General features: G+C 40.6%; 1 protein-coding gene across 5 annotated transcripts; it reads right to left on the reverse strand.

The window, feature by feature from the left end:
• Positions 1 to 8,390: 8,390 nt before the first annotated feature.
• myorg (myogenesis regulating glycosidase (putative)) lies at positions 8,391 to 16,826 on the reverse strand. Of its 5 annotated transcripts, none has more exons than XM_044122872.1 (4): positions 16,641 to 16,765; positions 15,570 to 15,660; positions 13,981 to 14,346; positions 8,391 to 13,260 (listed from the first exon to the last, which is right to left on the reverse strand). In XM_044122872.1, exons 3-4 carry the CDS (start codon positions 14,241 to 14,243, stop codon positions 11,469 to 11,471), a joined length of 2,055 nt encoding a protein of 684 aa, XP_043978807.1. In that variant the 5' UTR covers positions 14,244 to 14,346; positions 15,570 to 15,660; positions 16,641 to 16,765; the 3' UTR covers positions 8,391 to 11,468. The 5 variants fall into 5 exon arrangements, with proteins under 5 accessions (XP_043978807.1, XP_043978808.1, XP_043978805.1 ...); XM_044122873.1 differs by having other exon boundaries at positions 16,696 to 16,761; XM_044122870.1 differs by lacking the exon at positions 15,570 to 15,660 and having other exon boundaries at positions 16,696 to 16,826.
• Positions 16,827 to 20,040: the final 3,214 nt, after the last annotated feature.

Raw genomic sequence — 20,040 nt, forward strand, 5'->3', positions numbered from 1 at the left:
TACACTGGGAAAAAAACCCATTTAAATGTAATCCTTCTAATTGAAACAGGTTTCAAAAATAGCTTCTAATATTTTACGTGTAAAATGCAGACATCCAGATTGTTTTTGACACTCTGTTCAGACACACTGCTTTTGTAAATTAACGCAGAAGTGCACTGAGTAAAGAATTTGGCTGCTGCAAACTTTATATGAGATTATTTACTTACTGTATTTCCAGACTCTAAGGGGTTTGGAGTGGTGCTTTGAAATCTAAACATAACCAGCAAAAACATGGAGTTTAGCCATTTACAACAAATTAGGCTTGGCTTACTTTTCACACAACATAATGTGTTCACATCACCCCTGTCTGTTTGGTGCTTCTAGCACAGCTTGACATCACCTAAACTCTCTGCAAACAAGAAAAGTGTGGTGCAGTGTTTGTATTTCTTTTGCTGCAGTTATAAATTCACAACCAAATCTGTGTGGTTAACAAAAGCAGGTAACGTCTTCTTCCACAACTTAAGTTTAGTAGCATTATCCATTCATGCTAGCATGAATAGACTGTTTGGTCTGAGAACATCCCTGTCACTTAAAGATGGATCAGTAGCAAAGACATGGAGTGTAAAAAAGAGAGAAAGCAAGGAGAAGAAAAGCTATTTTGCCCCGTCGCCCTATTAATTTGAAGCGAGGCCCCCGCCCCCACCTCCGATTCTTTTTCTATCGCAGTTCAAATTAAAGGCTGGAGGTGAGGAAGAGGAGGAGGGGAAGGGTTGGCGAGGAGAAAAAAAGAGAAGAAAGGTGTTAATTGCTTGCCAATCGATAATTCTATAATTACTTTGTGACAAATGGCTGGCTTGTGGTGCTGGGGTAGCTTCGGAGGAGGGTGGTCAGCAGGTGTGGATGCTAAAAGGGATTGGGAACGGAAATATTTGCTTTTGTGCCTTCAAGCCCACCTGCCCCCAGGGATTTGTGACGGGGAATTTATGTCAGGTTTTAAACGTGAGGCAGAATCTGCCTGGGGTTGCGCCTTGTCGTGGTTATAAAAAAAAAAAGAAAGAAAGAAAGAAAGAGGGCGCCAGCACATGTGCCATACGTCTCAAAAGACATTTTTCCTCCTGTTGCGTAAGTAAATCCCCTTATTTTACAGTACACAACAAAGTCTAAAGAGAATATTCCTCCAGCTGATCGCGTTTGAGCCATTAAACTGTCAGAGCAATTCATGAGAGAAGCCCCGCTGTCAAAGCAATCCTGAAGCAAGAGGTTGGAATTTGGCTTGAAGACTTTGAGTCTACTACTGCCTGTCACAGTTCACTATCTTCCAATCACAGTTTCATTATGCCAGCCGGGCGTGAAGAGATGGGAGTCTCTCCTTGCCGTAGGGGGAGCTTTAGGCAGACAGCAGGAGGGCTATCTGGAGACCTGCACAGGTCAGAGCGCCATGACTCCTAGCGCCCCCTAGCTGCTGCAGACGGGCGGGGGAGGGTCAGATAGGCCAACGGGAGATTGATGGCCCACCTTTTTTCATGTCAAATCACCTGTCAGAGCGCCCCTGGCACTGAATCCATTTTGTTCCAAGCCACCATTAACCTTGCACCACTTGGATTCGTTCCTCCTCTCCATGGACCAGACCCCTCGCAACCTTTGTCCACCACAGCCGCCAAGCTAGTTGCTGGCCTCAACTTTTATCTCTGAACTTCCATCGGCGTGGCACATTGTGAACTTCCATCTTACTTTTAAACGGCGAGCAGCTGAAGGGGTTGAGCCCAGTAGATCTCCAGCACACCAGGTCCAAAACTTGAGTGTTTACGGAGCGCTAAGCAGCACTGATTCATTCTGAGATCTTTCTCAGAGGCTTTTGTGCTCACCGATCTACATGCATTTGAATAAAAATGCATTGTACTGACTACGTGCTGTCGCAGGACTTCATATTGTACGTGTGATCCGTCTGTATATGAAGCATGGTTGCGAGCAGATGTTTGATCATTTCAGAAGCCTATAAAAGGGTGATTGGGCTGCCAGTGGCCGCTGTAATATTGATTGATGGCGGGCAGGTGGGGGCCACAGTTTCTGCCCTCAGACAGACTCTGTTTATTTATACAGTCTGCCGTCTGCCCACCTTACCCACAATGAGGCTACATTCACTGAATTTACAGTCGTCAGGAGAGAAGAGGTATGGTAATGATGCTGGGTAGCCCGGAGGAGCAAAAAAAAAAAAAAAAAGGAAACATTTTTACTTCATACTCTCCACACTCTGGTATAAGTTATAGCAGGCTGGATCTAATGTAAGTTTTGCTGCTGTAAAATACACAGGTGGTCAGCTCTCTAGGATCTGCTGGACCATATGTGATCTAAATCCTAACAGGTGGTAATAATAGAATAGAATAGAATAGAATAGAATAGAATAGAATAGAATAGAATAGAATAGAATAGAATAGAATAGAATAGAATAGAATAGAATAGAATAGAATAGAATAGAAAAACATTCATTGTATTTGTTAGCTTAGTTAAGCTAAAAGCAGTGAAAGCGCTGCTGCAAAAGTTTGATATTACCCCAACATTTTCTGGTTAGCAGCTGATACAAGCTAGCATCTATGTTTAGCCTTCTCCTTTTGCCTAAAATATTGATCAAATATCAATATATAGTTTGACCAAATTTATTAATTCTCTTTTGGATTGAGATGCAAAATATATATATTTCTAATTTTATCCGTTTGCTTCTTCTAACTGGTGGTAATATAAAATATAAAAGATTCCAGGACTTGAATCTGTGGCAGAGGCTGAAAATGTATAGTTTTGTATTCAGTGTAAATATCTAAATTTAGCTGATCGTCAATACTCCTTACTATTTATTAATGTTACCAAAGAACGGGAGGTAAAGAGAAGTTCAGAACCTCGGTCAGTCAATTTTCCACTCATCCGTGTTCTGGACTTTCTGCTTATCTTCAACTGTTTTTTCGGGGTGACTGTGGTTAGAGTTCGTCCCATAATTGGTGGGTTGCTGGTTTGAGTCCCAGCTCTATCCTTGCGCCAGGCCTGGTGGTGCCTCTGTCAGGCAGTCTAATACCTTGCCACCATCAGTGCGCGAATTTGTGTGTGAAAGGTGAAGGACTGAATGTAGTGTAAAGTGCTTTCTGGTCCTCTGAACTGGATAAAACTCTATCCAGGCTATTTGCCTTTTATAGAAAGGGGCAGCACAGCATGTTTTTATTTGGAGGAAGGAAACTGGACTACCTAGAGACAAAACAATGAATTGAAAAGATTCAGATGCCCAAGATTCAGATCTGGGACCTTCTTGTTAGAATAGTTTAACTCTGCATTAAAATGGTCCCATTAATGTTAGAAATAAGTTATGTTAATGAAATGGATGGGGATGCCAAGTCAAACCCATAAGACAAACCTGTCAAGTTAAATCCAAAAAAGGACTAGACAAGTCCAGAGTTACCCAAACTGGGCTTTTAGAGTGTATTGAACATAAATGGAGCATTTGTTAATTAGGCCAGAAACTGACAGACGGTAAAAAAAAGTTTCTGATAAAACAGTAGACTCTCACGCTGCTTAAATACTGCCACTGTCCTTCTTAAGTGTGACAGATGAACACAGTCGGAGAGGTAGTCCTCTCTACACTAAACAAAGAAGCCTCCTTTCCAGTACTCAGAGCTTAGAAGGAGTCAGTGGTTGGATGCAGGCTGCCTCTCAGAGCTTGTCTTCTGTTCCACAGCAGCTCAGGGATCAGCTCATGTCCCTGACAGGACACCGTGCCACAGAGTGTTGGCCTGTCCGCTGAGCACAGCCGTGAGCCTCAGATCAGTGGCGATGGCTGGCCTGCGGGTTGTTCTTTATGGCTGTTCTGCTGAGTGGCTGGCTCTCCGCTGTGCACACGGCAGCCCTCCAGATGGATGCTGGGACAGCGGAGGCCACAGGGCTGAAAAATCCCATCAAGCAACAGTTCCAGGCCTGTGCACTGAGAAGATGAAGCACGCCAGCGCAGCAGGGGACACAGGCCAAACCTTCCTACACCTCCATCACGCTCCCACCTTATGTACCCCTCATTCCTCCCTCTCTTCATCCCTCTATTCCCCCACCCCTTTTTCCCCCCTTCTTTTTACAAGGCAAAACTGCATGGCCAACCAGCCAGAATATGAAGTGTGGCCCTCGGGGTCTGTGGCCCTCGGTTGTTAAATAAAGGAACTGACTGGCTGATTGATAGACCCTCAGCAGTCCCTGCACCTAACATGTTTCCCTGTTATCCGAATCCTTTGTTGGCCAGGCCTACGTTAGCATTTGTTAAATGTGGTGTTTGATGGATAGCACCAATTTTCCTCCTAAAACCCAGATGAGCCACCCAAGCACCTTTTCCACTCCCCAGGTTTGTCCCCAGGTAAACCCCACGAGGACGAGAGGACAGGAGTATTCTAAAACAGTATCCATCAAACAGCCTTGTGCGCGGCTGCAGCGGCGACGCCGTGTTTCAATTATGCATCTGCTCTCGGGTGGCTAAAATTTTGTTCAACCTCTTACCTTTTCCGGGCCACATAGGGAGCATCCTGCATGCTGCCTTCACAAAGTCTGCACTTGTACTTTCTGGGAATGAATTCTCTTCTGTTGCCGTTTCCTCAGATTTCATTACATTATAATATACTACAACACATTACTGTAAACTGTAGATCTTGGACAGTTTTACTGCTGCTGTTTCCAACAACAGTAAAGCAGAATTACCACCCTATGTTTGTGTGCCTTCACCAGCCTCTCAAGATCACATCAGTCTCACCTTCTGGTCCTTGGTTATGGTGCTGACTGATGGCCAGGATCGTATTGTAATATTTATGAAATGGACCATTGATTTTATAAATCAAAGAAATTGGAGCATTGGTTTCTCTTATAGCCAGAAATGTCTTAACAATGCTTTTCAAGAATATTGTTTCTCTTGCAAATTTCTTCTGTTTTTGCTCTTTTGTCACGTTAAAGGTTTCATCTCATCAGTCAAATGGTATTGTTGGACAAATATACCCAGAGTAAATATAAAAAGAAGTTTTCAGATGCTGATTTTGTTTATTAAGACAAAAATAAAATGCTTCAAAAGCAACATGAACTAATGTGCCTCTTTAACAGCCTCCTCTTTAATCATGAGTCAACTGTGATTGACCACCTTTTTTTTTTTCCTCGAAAGCTTAATTGAGTTTTACTTGCAACCCTCGACCCGATTATTTCCAGAGATAAAATCTATTAAATAGAGCTTATCTGGCCTGTCAGGCAACATGTCCTACGCTGTAAGGTCTCAAAAAGCTGAGGGAATTTGAGAACCAAAGAGAAACAGTCATCAAACATTAAAAGTTTGAAAAGGGCGACAAAAGTCTAAGGCTAAGGCTTTGGGACGCCAGTGAACTACAGTGAAAGCCGTTGTCCACAAACGGAAAAAAAAACAACATAAAACCGTCTCAGAGAACTGCAGCAGAGTGACACCCTAGAGCCACTAAGTATTTATAACAAGCTTTAGACAGTATATTTATACCTAGCAGTTGTTTGAGAGGCATGCCAGGAAACAGGCTTCTTTTTCATGCCACGTCAAACATAGATTTCTACAAAGACTATTACTGGAGCTTTCTGCTTTAGTCGGATGAGAATGCAGCTAGGCTTTTTGACCACAAACACTCCAAACGTGTTTGCTAATTTCCATTGTTAAGTATGGTGGATGACGTGTAATGCTGTGAACCTGGTTCATAAGCTTCTTAAAAAATCTAATTTAAAAGAATAAACAAAAAATTGGTTTAATGTGAATACTTAACTAGTAATCATCAATGTTACCATTGGCCTCATCACCTAAAACTTATGGCTAAACTAAGACTGGAATGTCTTCCATGACCGTCTCAGTCCTTAGAGAAGATCTGTGATATGAGTTGAATAATATATAGATGATGACTGTAATTTTTCTTTCTCAAAGTGTTAGATAATGCTGCAGTAATAAAAGAAGGATTTATTTCTTATTAAGATCTTTTATATTCCAGGAGTTCAGGTAGAGGAATCTGCAAACCGCAGCCTAAAAGTTAGAAAATTCCCCTCCGAGGACGCCGCCCTAATGGCAGGGCCGTGTGCTCGGCAATCCACAAAGGCTGCGCAGGAGTGTCAGCGTGATGCAGTGCACCGAACAGACAGGTGAAAAAGATAAACAGTTGTGAGACGAGTCTCTGGAGTGCTGGGTTCATTTGTTACCTACCGAGGACAGACGCACTCCTGTCAGACAAGCCATGGCAACGCCAGATGCGAGGTCATTCCAGTTACGGAGGGAAAATCTTGGGTTAAGGACAAAGATTCTTTCTTCACACAAGATGGTGCAGAGAGGTTTTATTTCCCCTGTGGTGTTTCATGGTAAATGCCCTGTCTGCATTTAATGTGAAGAAGCTGGATTCATCCCCCCTGCTCCCCTAAAAGTAAAGTTCTACTAATAGATATATAATTAGCTTATTTTTGGTTGTATTTTTTGCTCAACTCCACATCAATTTAGCTACACTTTAGAAACATTTTAGCTACACTTTCTTGGATTTCCTATTTACATTACAGCTGCGCAGTGACCTTAAGCTCATAGATACACCAGACATTTTCTTGTGGCTCGGCAACGTTAAGTTTACCTTTTCGACGGCTCGTTTCTCTGTACGACATGCCTGCTTCATCATGCATGTCAGACTGAAGGTGCTCTCAGACAGAAGTCTTTTATTGAGGATGTGGACAGGTACTTGAGACACAGTGGCTCCTAACCAGAACAACTGGCATCTCTGCTTTGCAGATGGACATGCAGGTGGGCTCACAGGTGGAGAGGGAAGAGGGGAAGGGCTCTGCCAGTTATGTGTCCTGTTTGGCGAAAGCATCTGTGTGTGTGCAAGTGTGTGTGGACAACATCTGGGCTGCGGTCCACTGACGTGTCAGCCAAGGAATTAAAGAGTGAAGCTACACTGCACCCTGCTGGACAACTGCAGCTCTGCAAGGTCTGGTCACATAAACAGTTATTTTCGTTTTTTACTTCATATCTCTGGTTTGTTTTGGAATTCAAAAAGCTGGAGCGATAAATCTTTGAAAGTTTAACAAGTTCCCCAAAATATGTCTTCTGTAAACAAAAATAACTTATTAATCATGTTTTGCATTCAATCTGTGAGATACTTAGAAAAGATTTGCGGACGTCACGATGTTTAGTGAAGGCAAAAATCTCTCTCTCTCTCTCTCTCGGCCTGTGAAAAGACGGACAGAAGCAAACAATGCGACTGCAGAAAGCACACCAACAAATAATATTGATCCCAGCAGCACACGGACAGCTAATCAATGAATGTATGTCCTCCCCACACAGGCTGCAAGTCAAGATCAATTCTGAAGACAGATGAGGCATCTACAGATAAAGTGAACTAGTTCTAAACCATATCCCAGCGCTGCGAAATGGAATAAATTCCCCAAACATATGAAAGATTGACTGCAGCTTTGAGAAATGGAGATGCCAGATTGTTTGAACCGACTTTTGAACAACCAAGTTTAATGACGTAACTAAGAAATATTGTTTCCGCAGTCTCTGAGTTTATCCCCCACCGCTTTTCTTTCTTTTTTTCTTTTTTTTTCTTTTTCTTAATTCTTGGTGCCTGGTCATGCACTTTTATATCACTTGCTCTCTGGCCTCACATCACGAACCACCAGATGATTTATTGATCGCAACAAAGTCTCCAAATAACCTGCATTATTGTTTCATCACCTTGTCATTATTGCCCCATGATGAGTCTGGTATAAAAAATAAAAATAAAAAAAATAAAAGTTGGAGATGTCCCTCAAGGGCGTCTCTTTCAATATGGGACCAACTGGCTCATTATTTTTCATGTCTTGCAGACACAGGAGAGGCTATAGGTGGTTAGTGTCTCAGTGATTGCAAGGACAGCTGGCTGATTTAACCACTGATCGTTTTTGTATTTACGTTCGTCTGTGATGGTAATTTAAAGCAGCGTCACAATTTAGAACGCGCCTCATGAGGTCCATCAGGGGTCAATGTTTGGACCTGGATGATATCTTTTGTTTGTGACAATGTACATACAATCAGCGAGGTTTGCAGGTGGATCTCTGTAAATTAGGTCATCGTCATCAGCAGGTAAATTTATTTCTGTAAAATAATATTCTAATTTCTTAAAATGCACCATGTATGCCAGGACATAATTTTCATTAAAACATTTAATCTAATTTGTCGATATGCAGAATTTAAGCTTTCTTCTGCCGTTATCCATAATCCTAAAAATCATCTCAACAAAAACTAAAAATATACAACTTTAGTATTAAATCATTTAAATAGATTATCGTTTTTTCTAGTATTTTTTAAGCTGCACCTGTGAAACAAAGAACTTCTAGTAAAAGAAAAATAATTGGGATTAAATGCAAACAAAAACGATGGTATCGTAATTCTTTTAATGCATTAATACAAAATTACATTAGAATGAATGCAGCCTTTTAGTCACATCCAAACATATATTAAAAAATAAAAATAAACATCAAAGGCACACACTGAGCTCAAAGAATCAAAAGCAAAAATAGCCAGACCAGTCAGTCTAGCCATAAGACAGAAATGGTGTCAAAGATGAGCCTGGCACAGATGCTAAGTGAGAGCTGCTATAAATACGTAGCGATGTTTTCTTGACAAGATGTCAAAGGACATAAACAGAACACACTGAGGTCAGTGCAGAAGCAGCAAGCTAAAGGATCAAGTCAGGTTAGCACCACTTTATGGGTCAGAGGCACAAAGCATTAATATACAATATTTCAAAAAGGGTCAATTCACACATTAATAGAGAGAGGAGTGGGTCAGCTCTTGGTCTTACATTTCAATGTCATATTTTATTCCAGCTTCAGAAAGGAACAAGAATTCACAAACATTTTTTAAAAGACTAACACAAAAATAAGTATACTAAAAGTTCTGTCATAAAGGAGTCCTTGAATTACGTCACTTTTTATATGACTGAATATGTGAAGCACAAATGAAGTTGGCACTTGTTCACAGTATTTGTCTTATTTTATTTTGGGTTGGGGGAAACAGAGGAGGTATTCTTGGGTATTAATTGGAGATGTCACACGTCTGGAGCTCCGATCCTGAATCAGATGATTGATATCTGTTTCATCTTTAGTTACAAAAAAAAAAAAAATCCTTTTAAAAAAGCTTATATGGCCACAACTGATGTTCCACGATCTTAAAAGAAACAGTGTAAATGAGCAGCTTGTAGCAACATAGTGAAAAACATACATAAACATTACATTAAAGAAATATGGCAAGAAAATATTGTACCATTTAGGCTGGGAATCCAGGTCAGATAAGCTATTGACTAACAAAATCCATCCATCCATTTTCTTTACACCCTTCTTCCCTAAATGGGGTCGGGAGGGTTGCTGGTGCCTATCTCCAGCTGCGTTCCGGGTGAGAGGCGGGGTTCACCCTGGACAGGTCGGCAGTCTGTCGCAGGGCAACACAAAGACATACAAGACAAACAACCATGCACACCTAGGGAGAATTTAGAGAAACCAATTAACCTGACAGTCATGTTTTTGGACTGTGGGAGGAAGCCGGAGAACCCGGAGAGAACCCACGCATGCACAGGGAGAACATGCAAACTCCATGCAGAAAGACCCCGGGCTGGGAATCGAACCCAGGACCTTCTTGCTGCAAGGCAACAGCTCTACCAACTGCACCACTGTGCAGCCCCTAACAAAATTATAATTATTTATTATTTAATTGATAAAAAGCTGAATAAACACTTAGGATTCCAGTTACAGCCATCCACATATATTACATTAAAATGTTTCTAGCTGTTTGAAAGCATTAATAAGAGTTACACACCTCAAACACAACAAAGCCTGAGAAAGCTGTTACCTGAGGAAAAGCGTTAAATATTTAAATCGTCTTCTACTTGTCCAAAACGTGTTACAAGGCACCACGTTACACAGTCAGAGCAATGTAATGATTAAACCTGCAGCTTCTTGTCCTGATAGCTGAAGCGTTAAACCTGGCTTCCTGATAAGAATCAACAAACGACGAGAAGAGCAGTCGGAGTCACAGGAGAACAGGATATCATCATTTAGCGTGCAATCTGCCTAATAGTACTGATAAAACAGCTTTATGGCAAACAATTCTTGGCTTATATATTCCTCTTTACCAAATGTTTAATATAAGACTTGAAGTGGTGCTAAATATGATAAATATCTAAAATCTGGATTCCGCCTGCTTATTCAATAAGCTTGAGATTATACAGCGATATAAATGTGCTCTTAGTTCTTTTGCAGCTCTTGGTAAGGCAGAATGGCATAAAGTGGCCAGTGCTGGCTAAAGATAACAGATTTCTGTTTTTAAAAAGTGGCAAATGCTAAAGAATATGGCAACAATAAGCAATTAAAAAAAACTAAATTCAAATAAAGACCAAGCTTTTCAGATCTGCTGCAATTTCACAAGTTAAATTCCTGTTCACAGCTATTTTAGGGAAGGTGAACTTTCTTACATTTCACATCATGTCACCTGAGATTCTTATTCAGTGGCAAACTATCCAAACCCCTTAAACTTTTTCACATTTTGTCACATTACAACCACAAATCCCAATGAATTTATTGGGATCTTTGTGGCATAACATAAAGTAATTGTGAAAGGGTTGATGAGAGATGCGTGGCTTTTAAGATATTTTACAACTCTGAAATGGTTTTCTTGCAGCCCCCCTTTACTCTGATGTTCCTTAAGAAAATCCAGGGCCACCAATTGCCTTGAGAAACCACTGTGTCCATTTATATGAATAAATCTAGGTGCTTTTTTAAGGCAATTTGTTGAAGAATATGAGGGAACAAACAGCAACATAAAGACCAAAGAACATATCAATAAACTTGCTGATAAGCTTATAGCAGATTTGGCTTACAAAACTGTCCATAGCTGTGAGGATCTCACAGAGGGCTGTTCAATCTGTGATCTAAAAATAGAAAATGTCACAAAACTGCAAACCTGCCAAGACATGACTATCATAAAGTCAGGCAAGTGGAGCATTAATCTGAAAAGTAGTCATGAAGTTTGTGGTCAATGAAGGAGCAGCACAGATCAAAAACTCAATTCTAGAAGATTTTTATAAAAATTGTTATGGCCTCTACTAATGTGGATGAGAAAAAAATGAGAATCTGTGCCAGGATGCTCTACTTCAAATCTGATTAAGTTGTGCTATTTTGCAAAGACCAATGGAGAAACATTTCAGTCTCTAGATGTGAAAAGCAAGAAGAAAAATCCAAATTACACTTCCAGCTGCAGAATTTTTTTAAAACCATGTATCCTTTTACTTCATGTTAGATTACATTATACTTTGTGGGAAATCAACACATAAAAGTTTATGAAAATACATTGACTTTTATGCTTGTAGAGCGACAAAATATGAAAGGTGTCTGAATCTCTTTGAAAGGCACAAAAGAAGGGAAATGGGAGCATGAAATGATCAAGTCTTTCATTTTCTTTCTTGCTAAACCCAAAGAAAGTAGGCAATTTCATCCAGGTCTACCGGATAATCTGTGAGGTGCAGCGGCTCCTTGATGTCGAATCTTTCCCCCTTGTAGCTTCTCCAGTGCCCAGCGGGTAGATATATGTCTCGTTCTTGCTTTCCAGGCTCTAAAACTGGAGCTACCATCAGGTCGTCCCCAATCAGAAACTGGGAATCAATTTTATAGGCCGTCTCATCCCCAGTGGCAATCCACCACAGTGGCCGTATGATCGGGTCTCCAGTGTCCAAAACCTCCCCTGCCAGCTCGAGGACCCGCGGTGCCACAAGACTTTTGTGAATGGCTGTGTATTTCCGAGCAATTTCCACCACCTCATTATCGTATTCCCATGGAGGTATAGAAAACTGCATAGAAGGCATGAAGGCAGACAGCTCCAGCCAGCGGATGTACAGCTCTCGATCAGGTAATGCCCGATCTCCGCTTGTGTGGTTCACGTAGGCGTTGCCCCCGATCATGTCTGGCAGGATGAACTGATACCCAAGGATGCTGATGGTGAGCACCGTGGGGATGAGAGATTTGAGGCCCAGCTCATAACCCCAGACAGAATCTCTATCAATCGGTCTGAAGAAGCAGGATATGTTCTGGGACTGATAACCACTGCGCAGCTCAGCTCGATCATTGTAGTGAACAGCCATCTCTGTGTAGCGCCTTGTGAAAAAACTGGGGTCGCGAATGTGATTCTTTGTGCTAAATTTCCAAGGTAAGTAGTTCGTTTCCCCTGCATCAAATTTAAAAGAGGACACCCCATACTTTGAGCGCAGGGAACGTAGCTGGGAGGCAAACCATTCCCGGGCCTCTGGGTTGGTGAAGTCCAAGATGCCGCCAATGCCATTCCACCAATCAACCAACGCAGGCAGCCGTCCAGTTGGCTCTCGGACAAACAACCCTCGCTCTACCAGAGGATGAAAGTTTTCAGAGTCATAGTTAACGAAAGGATGAATCCATAGAGACACCAGAAAGCCATCCGATTTTAACTTTTGGAACATTTCAGATGCATTAGGGAACTTGACTGGGTCAAACTCAAAATCTCCATAACGTTTTGTGTAGCGGTCGTCGAGTTCCAGATGACTACAGTTAAAATTGTACTTGCGAATGTTGGCAGCGTAGGTCAAAAGTTTTTCTTGATCAATATCACGCTTATATAAAGCCCAAGTCGACCAAATAGGATGCTCAAACATGACTTTGGCAGGCACTTTGTATGGTTTGTTGAAGTATCTCCGAACCATGTACTTGTGAATGGATGTCACATCCAAACCTACACAGACTCTGTAGCTCAGTTCAGCACAAGGAGCCTCACCCGGGTTTGGCTTGAAAGGGGTATCATGGTACCTTGCTTGGAAGTACATGGTTTTTTCCGTGTCATTCCAGCCAAGGTGAAAAGGCACAGAGTTGTTGATCTTGATGGCAGTGGCGTTGGATGACAACCAGTAACTTTCTAAGATTCCTCCAAATTCTCCTCGGTTTGAGTAAATGTCGCTCGTAACAAAGGGCTTGGGAGCCTGTTGGCCTGAAATAGAAATAGGCCAGTGCTGAATTGCTGACACTGCTCCCCCATACCAGTGCGCAAACTTGTAAGTCATGGCATGCTCAACAGGAATGTTGGGGACCAGTTCTTCCCAGCGCACACGATAGCACTGCACAGTGTCCTTGGGCCGCACTGTTTTTATGAAAAACTTAAGTTTCCTGTCAGTGGTCCGAACACAACGAAGAATTTCCTCCTCTTTGGAACAGGAGTCCAAGTCCAGGGTCCCTGATCTGTCAAGATTAAAAAGTTATTTGATTTTCAGTCTTTGGTTGATAACAAAAACACTAATTATATTGTAATAAATAGGAAGATCATTAAAGTTAACTTCTATCGTGATACTTCTCTTTTAAGCTCTGAAAACACAACGTTCATTTCAGCCAAGTACTCTTGTCATATCTTATTACAGTACATAAAAATACATTTCTGGATATTTTGTGTTAAAATATCTTTCATTGTTAATCTAATTTTTGAATTTGGGATTTTTAGTAGTTGTCTTAGGACAGTCATCAAAAACCCTAACCACCCATCCCAATACAGAGTGTCAGTGAATATCTGCTGCACTACAGACAAGTTAGCAACCTCTCCCAAGGTTGTATAGGTCATAATCTGTGTGTTAAATGGTCTTTTGTGATATTAGACTTTACCAAGGAACTGGATCAATTATTTTCTTTAGTTGTAAGCCATAACATCAAATTAAAGTCACTTCTTTATCACTTTGTGTGTCTCCAGAAAATATAAGTAATCTCTTTTTACTATTGTTTCATCTCCCGTATGTTTGGAAGAGATGAATGAAAATGAAAATTTTGAGATTATGCTATGTCAGGAAAAGATAAGCGTCACAATCATTTCATAAGAAAAGGATAAAAGCAGTTTTATTTTAACATTTTGGGCAAAGGTGTGGATCTCTTACAAGTTTTGCTTTTTTAATCTAATAAAATAGAATTACCAACCTGAAATCCATTCTGAAGACAATGGACCCTCCCTGGTTGCGTATAATGTAACCGTCCTTATTGAGATCCAGCAGCTGAGTCTTCAACAGCTCAGCTTTGCGCAGGGAGGCTATGTAATAACACCAGGCAGTCACGGCTGCGATGACCAGAAACAGGCCGATAACTCCAGCTCCAACCAAGGGCCGAGAATCCTTGGTGTGCTTCTGCTTGGGGAGAACATCTGTAATCGTGCCCCCGGCGCCGCCGGGCACCACTTGGTACATGGCTTGTGTTTTTCAGAGGCCAAATCCCTGGGGTGATGTTGTGCAGATCATCAAAAATGTTGAGCAGGGAGCCTCCGGTTGGACTTTAGGCGTGTTGTCACGTCTGTTTGCAGTTTGTCGGGGAAACAAGATAACAGAGGAGTTTAAAAAATAAAAAAAAATCAACCATCTGAAAATTCTAGGAAAAATGTGAAGCACAAAAAAAAAATCATGCTCTACATTTTTTCTTTAATACCGACTCAAAGCCTGTAATACACTTCAAGCTCTGGTTTTTACATGCTCTACATTGCTGAACAAAGTGATTTCATAGCTCTTGAAGGTATCAGGCTGTCAGGTTATAAACTTTAATGATGTATTTGAGATTTAAGAAAACAAATCTTTGTCAAATTGGCCCTAAAGAGACAAAGTGGATGCTGCTGAAAGTAATTCTAACACATGGGTTCAATTGGCAACAACTCATTTGTGTGGAATGAAGTGTAAAGAAGCAGAAAAGAGGGATTTGAGCCTCAAAGCCCTGCAAAGTCCAATGAGGCAAGATAGAAATACTGAACGCTGTGTTGTATCGCTCCTGATTAGGCAAACTGGACACAACCTGGATCACTGCAGTCAAATGTGACCACACAGGCTGACACTTAAGAGAACAAAGAAAAAGCTACATTACCAGTTTTATGCAAATGTTACTGTTCCTCACAGCAAATCAAACAGCAACATCTATTGAGTGACTTGGTTTGACACGCAGTTAATCAGAACAGACTGAATATGAAAACACAGGGGAGCGAAGGAGGTTAAGTTCTCTCTGACTGAATGTTCTGTACTGCCAGCAGAACATAAAAAAGTCTAGGGAATACGGTGAAACAGAAAAACTCAGTGAGATTTATTGGAATTTTATGACCCACACATAGTTTAGTGAATAATTAAAGTGGGAGGGAAGCAATTTGTGTTTTTAAAAAGGCAAATCAAGGAGGTTTCAAAGCAGCAGCAAAGAGGCCCACGTAAACCCAGGAGGTGCTGCAGACACTCAAAGACACGGCGGTTAAAGGAAGATGCTGAGGTGACACTTCTCTTCAGCAGGGCCGATGAGGGAGAAATGGATGGAGATAAATAAAGGTCACACATCTAGAGGAAAACTTGTTAGAAATTGCAAAAGATTTGAGATAGGGGTAGAGGCTCCTGATTTGAAAATTGCAAGGTAAAACATACTTTCTTGATTTTAATCTGCAAATGGTATTACTTTCCTTCCACTATACAATTATGCACACTACTAGGTGTAAGTCTATCACAAACAATCCAAACGAAGCCTTTAGATGCACCCCTTCTCGAACACACCTGAATCAAATGAATTACTCGCCGCCTGGTCTCTGCAGAACTTCATGAAGGTGGAAGGACTGGAGCTGGAGACCCTGAGTTTTAATTCAGTCTGACAATAACAAGTTTTTTCTTAGCTTCCAAAGAACTGCAGACTTTAGAGTTCAACACAAGCGCAAAATGAAAACAAAAACATTCTCGAACCGAATCCTTTCTAGCTTTAAGTGAAAAAAGTGTTAAAAATAAAGGCTATGCTGGAACAAAACACATGATGGCCTAGACAGGGTTAATTCAAAAACATCTTGAAACTTTGATCAACCATCATTGGAAGTCATACATCTTTTAATATTTAAGAAATAGGCCATTTATTGGCTAATTTAGATGAATTCTATGAAGCAGAACCCATTTTGTTTTTTTAACAATAGCGTCATTTATACATAAGCTAACCAAGCACCAACCAAAATGAGTAATTCAAAATCTTTTACTCAGATGATTGTACTGTACTGTAGAGAAGTGCTTTCCCATAGAGTCCCTTTTAGTCTCATTTGTTTGTTTACAGTGACCTTATATCTGTCATTTCGGCTGATTCATTATCAGACATGGAGGGGAAACATAAAGAAGTGCTGATCTAGTCGGTACAGCTGCTCCAGTCAGACTACTACTTGTGCCAGAGAGAGAGAGAGAGAGCTGAGGGCTCGGTGTTCTCAGCGTGTTCCCGCATGCTAATTATGGACGCAGTCAATAACACTGAACATGAACATGCAGAGCTGAATGTTACAGACTTAATACACAGATTAAGCAAGCAAGAACGAAATTAAACAACGATCTCCACTTTTGATGTGGCTTTTTTCCTCCCCACACATAATTATGTTTACGGATAACAATAACACATTGATTTAAAGACACCAAAACATGAGTTATGGATTAAAAACAAAAGCTATTTATTTAGCAGCCAATGTGGGGAGAACGACCCGTTTTTGTTTTGTTTTTTTCTCGACTTAATGGGCGGTGTAAGAAAGTTAAGTAAAGAAAAACAACGCAGGATCTGTGCAAAATGCTCGTATCTCTCATTAAAATTCAGATTTTCGTTACCGTTTGTTAAACAAAAAAAAGAAGAAGAAGAAAGTGTTGTTGTTTCCCCCCCTACCGATCTCCAGCGATCTCCTCAGCGGTTTTGAGTCTGTTTGCTACAATCCTCAGCACAAAAAAACAAAAAACAAAAAAAAAAAGTCCGAGAGAAGAACCCAAACGCGCCTGGTTGACCCCGCCTTCATCTACGCCCACACTGACAAGGGAAATGTAGTCCAGGTGGAGAACTGATCTTTATTTCATACTGCGCCGCTTACAGAAATGCTTTCAATTTAGCAACCCACAATAGTTTAATTACCACACAGAATTCACAGTTTTAAATGTACAAAGTGTAAAATAAACATTGAGCATGTTTAATGCTTACTAATTGTTAATTTCAAATTTTAACAACACTTGCTGTTAATTTTGTAACGCTGAAATACTTAAACTTAGAAAAACTTTGATACTTTGCTTACCTGTTGCATGCTGAATGAACAATGTTAGAAAATTGTTGGGTTTTTTTTATGTCAATATCTATATTTTCAGATTCATTCAAGTTGATTGGATTGAACAAATGTTTCCCATAAAAAAGCAGACTGACATTTATTTAAGACTTGGAATGCTTTAACATGTTTCACCCGTAGATAAACAAGTTATCTTAGCTTTCTATGTCCTTCTTCACCTCGGTTTTTTGTAGGTGTTTAATACTCAATCACATATTATTACCAACAACTTCAATTATGAGCTCGACTGTCTCGATGTCTTTGTATGTGTGAGGAATTTTATGCCAATAGTCCCATTAAAAAAATGCATTTACTAAAAACAAATGTGAACATTTCCAAAAATAATTTTCTCTGCTGAACAAATATTGGAAGAAACTTTTCACATATGTGGAAAAAGTATAAATGTAGTATAATAATCAGATGAACTGGTAGCACAAGAGAGTGACTGCTCTTCATCCAACGTGATAGTGACAAGACAGCCCTTGGAAAGACATTGCCCTTTATTTAAAAAGGAAATTTTAAAGTCCGCATGCTGCTCTGCAAAGAGTGGCGTGGTTAATTAGCAGAGAATAGGGAAGTAGCTGAACAGACTCTCGTTCTGAATCTCCCCAGCTTGGAAGAGGGCAACCTCCGGTGTTCCTAATAAAGGCTTTCAGAGACAAACTCTGGGTGTATGACGTAGTGAGCAGCCTGGCAGGGCCTCACTACATGAAAGCAGCTGTAGCAGTCGCTGTTGGCAAAGCACAGGATCAAAATCAGACTTCAGGAACAACATTAAAGTCCTCCTCTTCCTCCAAAAAAAAGCACACACACAAAAAATATGATAAGAACATGCACCTAAAATCCTGAGTTCTGGTCGAGCAACATTTCCTGTAAGGCGTCCGCTCAAAGCAGAGAGGAGCTGCAGCTGCAGGAGCGCTGCTCGTTTGTGGTCTCGTCTGAAACTGAACTCCTGCTTGTGGTCTGTTGTAAGGCAGAGATCTTACTGTCATTTTTTTCTTTTATAGTACACTGCTATATTGCTTTGCAAAAGTATTTATGCTACTTGATTTGCTACAATAAAAACTTCATTGTTTATTCCACTTGTGTGTGTGTGTTGCTTTTTTTTTTTATCGCCCAACACAAAATAGTTGACACTTGCAAAGTGGAGAGGACATTCGACATGATTTTCTCCAAATTTTAGCACACAACAATATGAGCAGTGTGGTGTCTGTTTGCATTTACATTTTTACAAAAATCCAATGCAATAAATAGTCACAGGATTAGTAAATAGACTCTAATTGTGTAATTTAATCACATAATGTGAAGACCTCAGAGACCTCATTATAACAAACAAACAGGCAGAGGTATAATGATTTAGTTTAGATTTTTAATTGTAACAAAATTTATTTTCATTTCACAATTGTACTCTACTTTGTGTTGGTAATCACATCACAATACTCTTCTGCTTGTGGAAGCAATGTGATGAAAAAGTACAAATATGCAAGGAACTCTGTGTCTTAAATGGTATCACTTCAGTTCAAAGGTTGTTTACTTGCCTGAGTTGTCGTGCTGAGAGTGGATTGACATTCCTCTGATAATCTGCTGTCCTGCAGAGCAGATCCATCAATGTCAGAATGTGTTTATAGTTACCTTTAAGCGAAACGGGGAGCTGATTAATAATTACTTATTAGGGCTCCTCAGAGTGGTGGGAACCTGACCGTCACTCGCAGCAGGAGTCTCTTTCAGCTGGAGTTTGTGGGCCTTGATAGGAGGCATGTGATGTGGGCTGTCTGAATTTGTTTTGCCTAAAAGGTTTTCAGGAAAAGCTGAGACAGGATTGTGAGCTGAGAAATGGTTCACAGGGGGGAAAAAGGGCCGGCCGGTGTCCACAGGGGGCGAAGGGTAGAGAAGTGTTGGTCTGTAGCTTGACCGAAGACTGCGGGGAAACAGGAAGTCCTGGGGAGGCAAGGAAATAGAAATTGGAAACAAAGAAATCTAAAGAAGAAGAAAAACTGCAAACTAAAGTTAGCAAACTCTCATTTTAACAAACTTTGTTTGGACACTGGTGTTCAGTTTTTATACACCTCGCAAAAATATTGATTGACATTAGACCCAATGCATTTTGTCATATCACAACCACAAAAGGTTTTTGAATTTTTGGGGGATTTTTTTTTTCTAAAAGGAGAGCATTAATCAAAGAAGCAACCAAGAGGCCACTTTAGCTCTGGAGGCGCCACAAAGGTCAAGAACTCAGCTAGCAGAATCTGTTGAAAGGACGACTATTAGTTGTGCACGACACAAATCTGACCTTTGAGGAAGGCAAGAAGAAAGACGTTACTAGAAAAAAAATACACGAGGAGTCCAATGTAAACCTTTTGGCCTCTAAATAAATCTTGTTTGTGGCATAAAATTACTACTACAGCTGCTGCTGCTAATACAGATCTCAATCTCCACATCAAAACATGGTGGTGGCAGCATCATGTTGTGGGGATGATTTTCTTCAGAAAGGCCATGGAAGCTGGTTAGACTTGACAATTCACCTGAAAACAGGATCATCCAGGGAAGAAACCTGTTGAAGGTTGCAGAAGATTTGATGCTGGTTCACCTTCCTGCAGGACAATGACGGTAAACAGACGGCCAGAGCAAATCCTTGTGTCCAAACAACCCAGACAGAGTCCAGACCTAAATCCAATTAAGGTTCCTAAGGAATGTTTTTTTCAAATGTCGCTCACCGAAAAGAAAATGATCCGTCTTTAGATGTACATTTTGAAGTTTGTGGTTTTAATGCGACAAAACGGGAACGGTTTCAATAAGTAATATTGGTTTATTTATACAAAGAAACTGTATTTTGTTTCTTTGTATAAACAAAATGCATGCAAATCAGTCAGCATTATGACTGAATTTGTGTTTACAACTCAATTTGGCGTGTCCTAAAAGAA

The sequence above is a fragment of the Gambusia affinis genome, linkage group LG07 (genome assembly GCF_019740435.1).
Source record: "Gambusia affinis linkage group LG07, SWU_Gaff_1.0, whole genome shotgun sequence".
NCBI lineage: Eukaryota > Metazoa > Chordata > Actinopteri > Cyprinodontiformes > Poeciliidae > Gambusia > Gambusia affinis.

What these genes read in the sequence shown, in the direction of transcription:
- myorg (XM_044122870.1), bottom strand. Translation starts at nt 14,243, where the DNA reads ATGTACCAAGTGGTGCCCGGCGGCGCCGGGGGCACGATTACAGATGTT. An exon ending in GTCTTCAGAATGGATTTCAG is followed by an intron (nt 13,261 to 13,980) that starts GTTGGTAATTCT and finishes TAATCTTGACAG; the next exon opens with ATCAGGGACCCTGGACTTGG.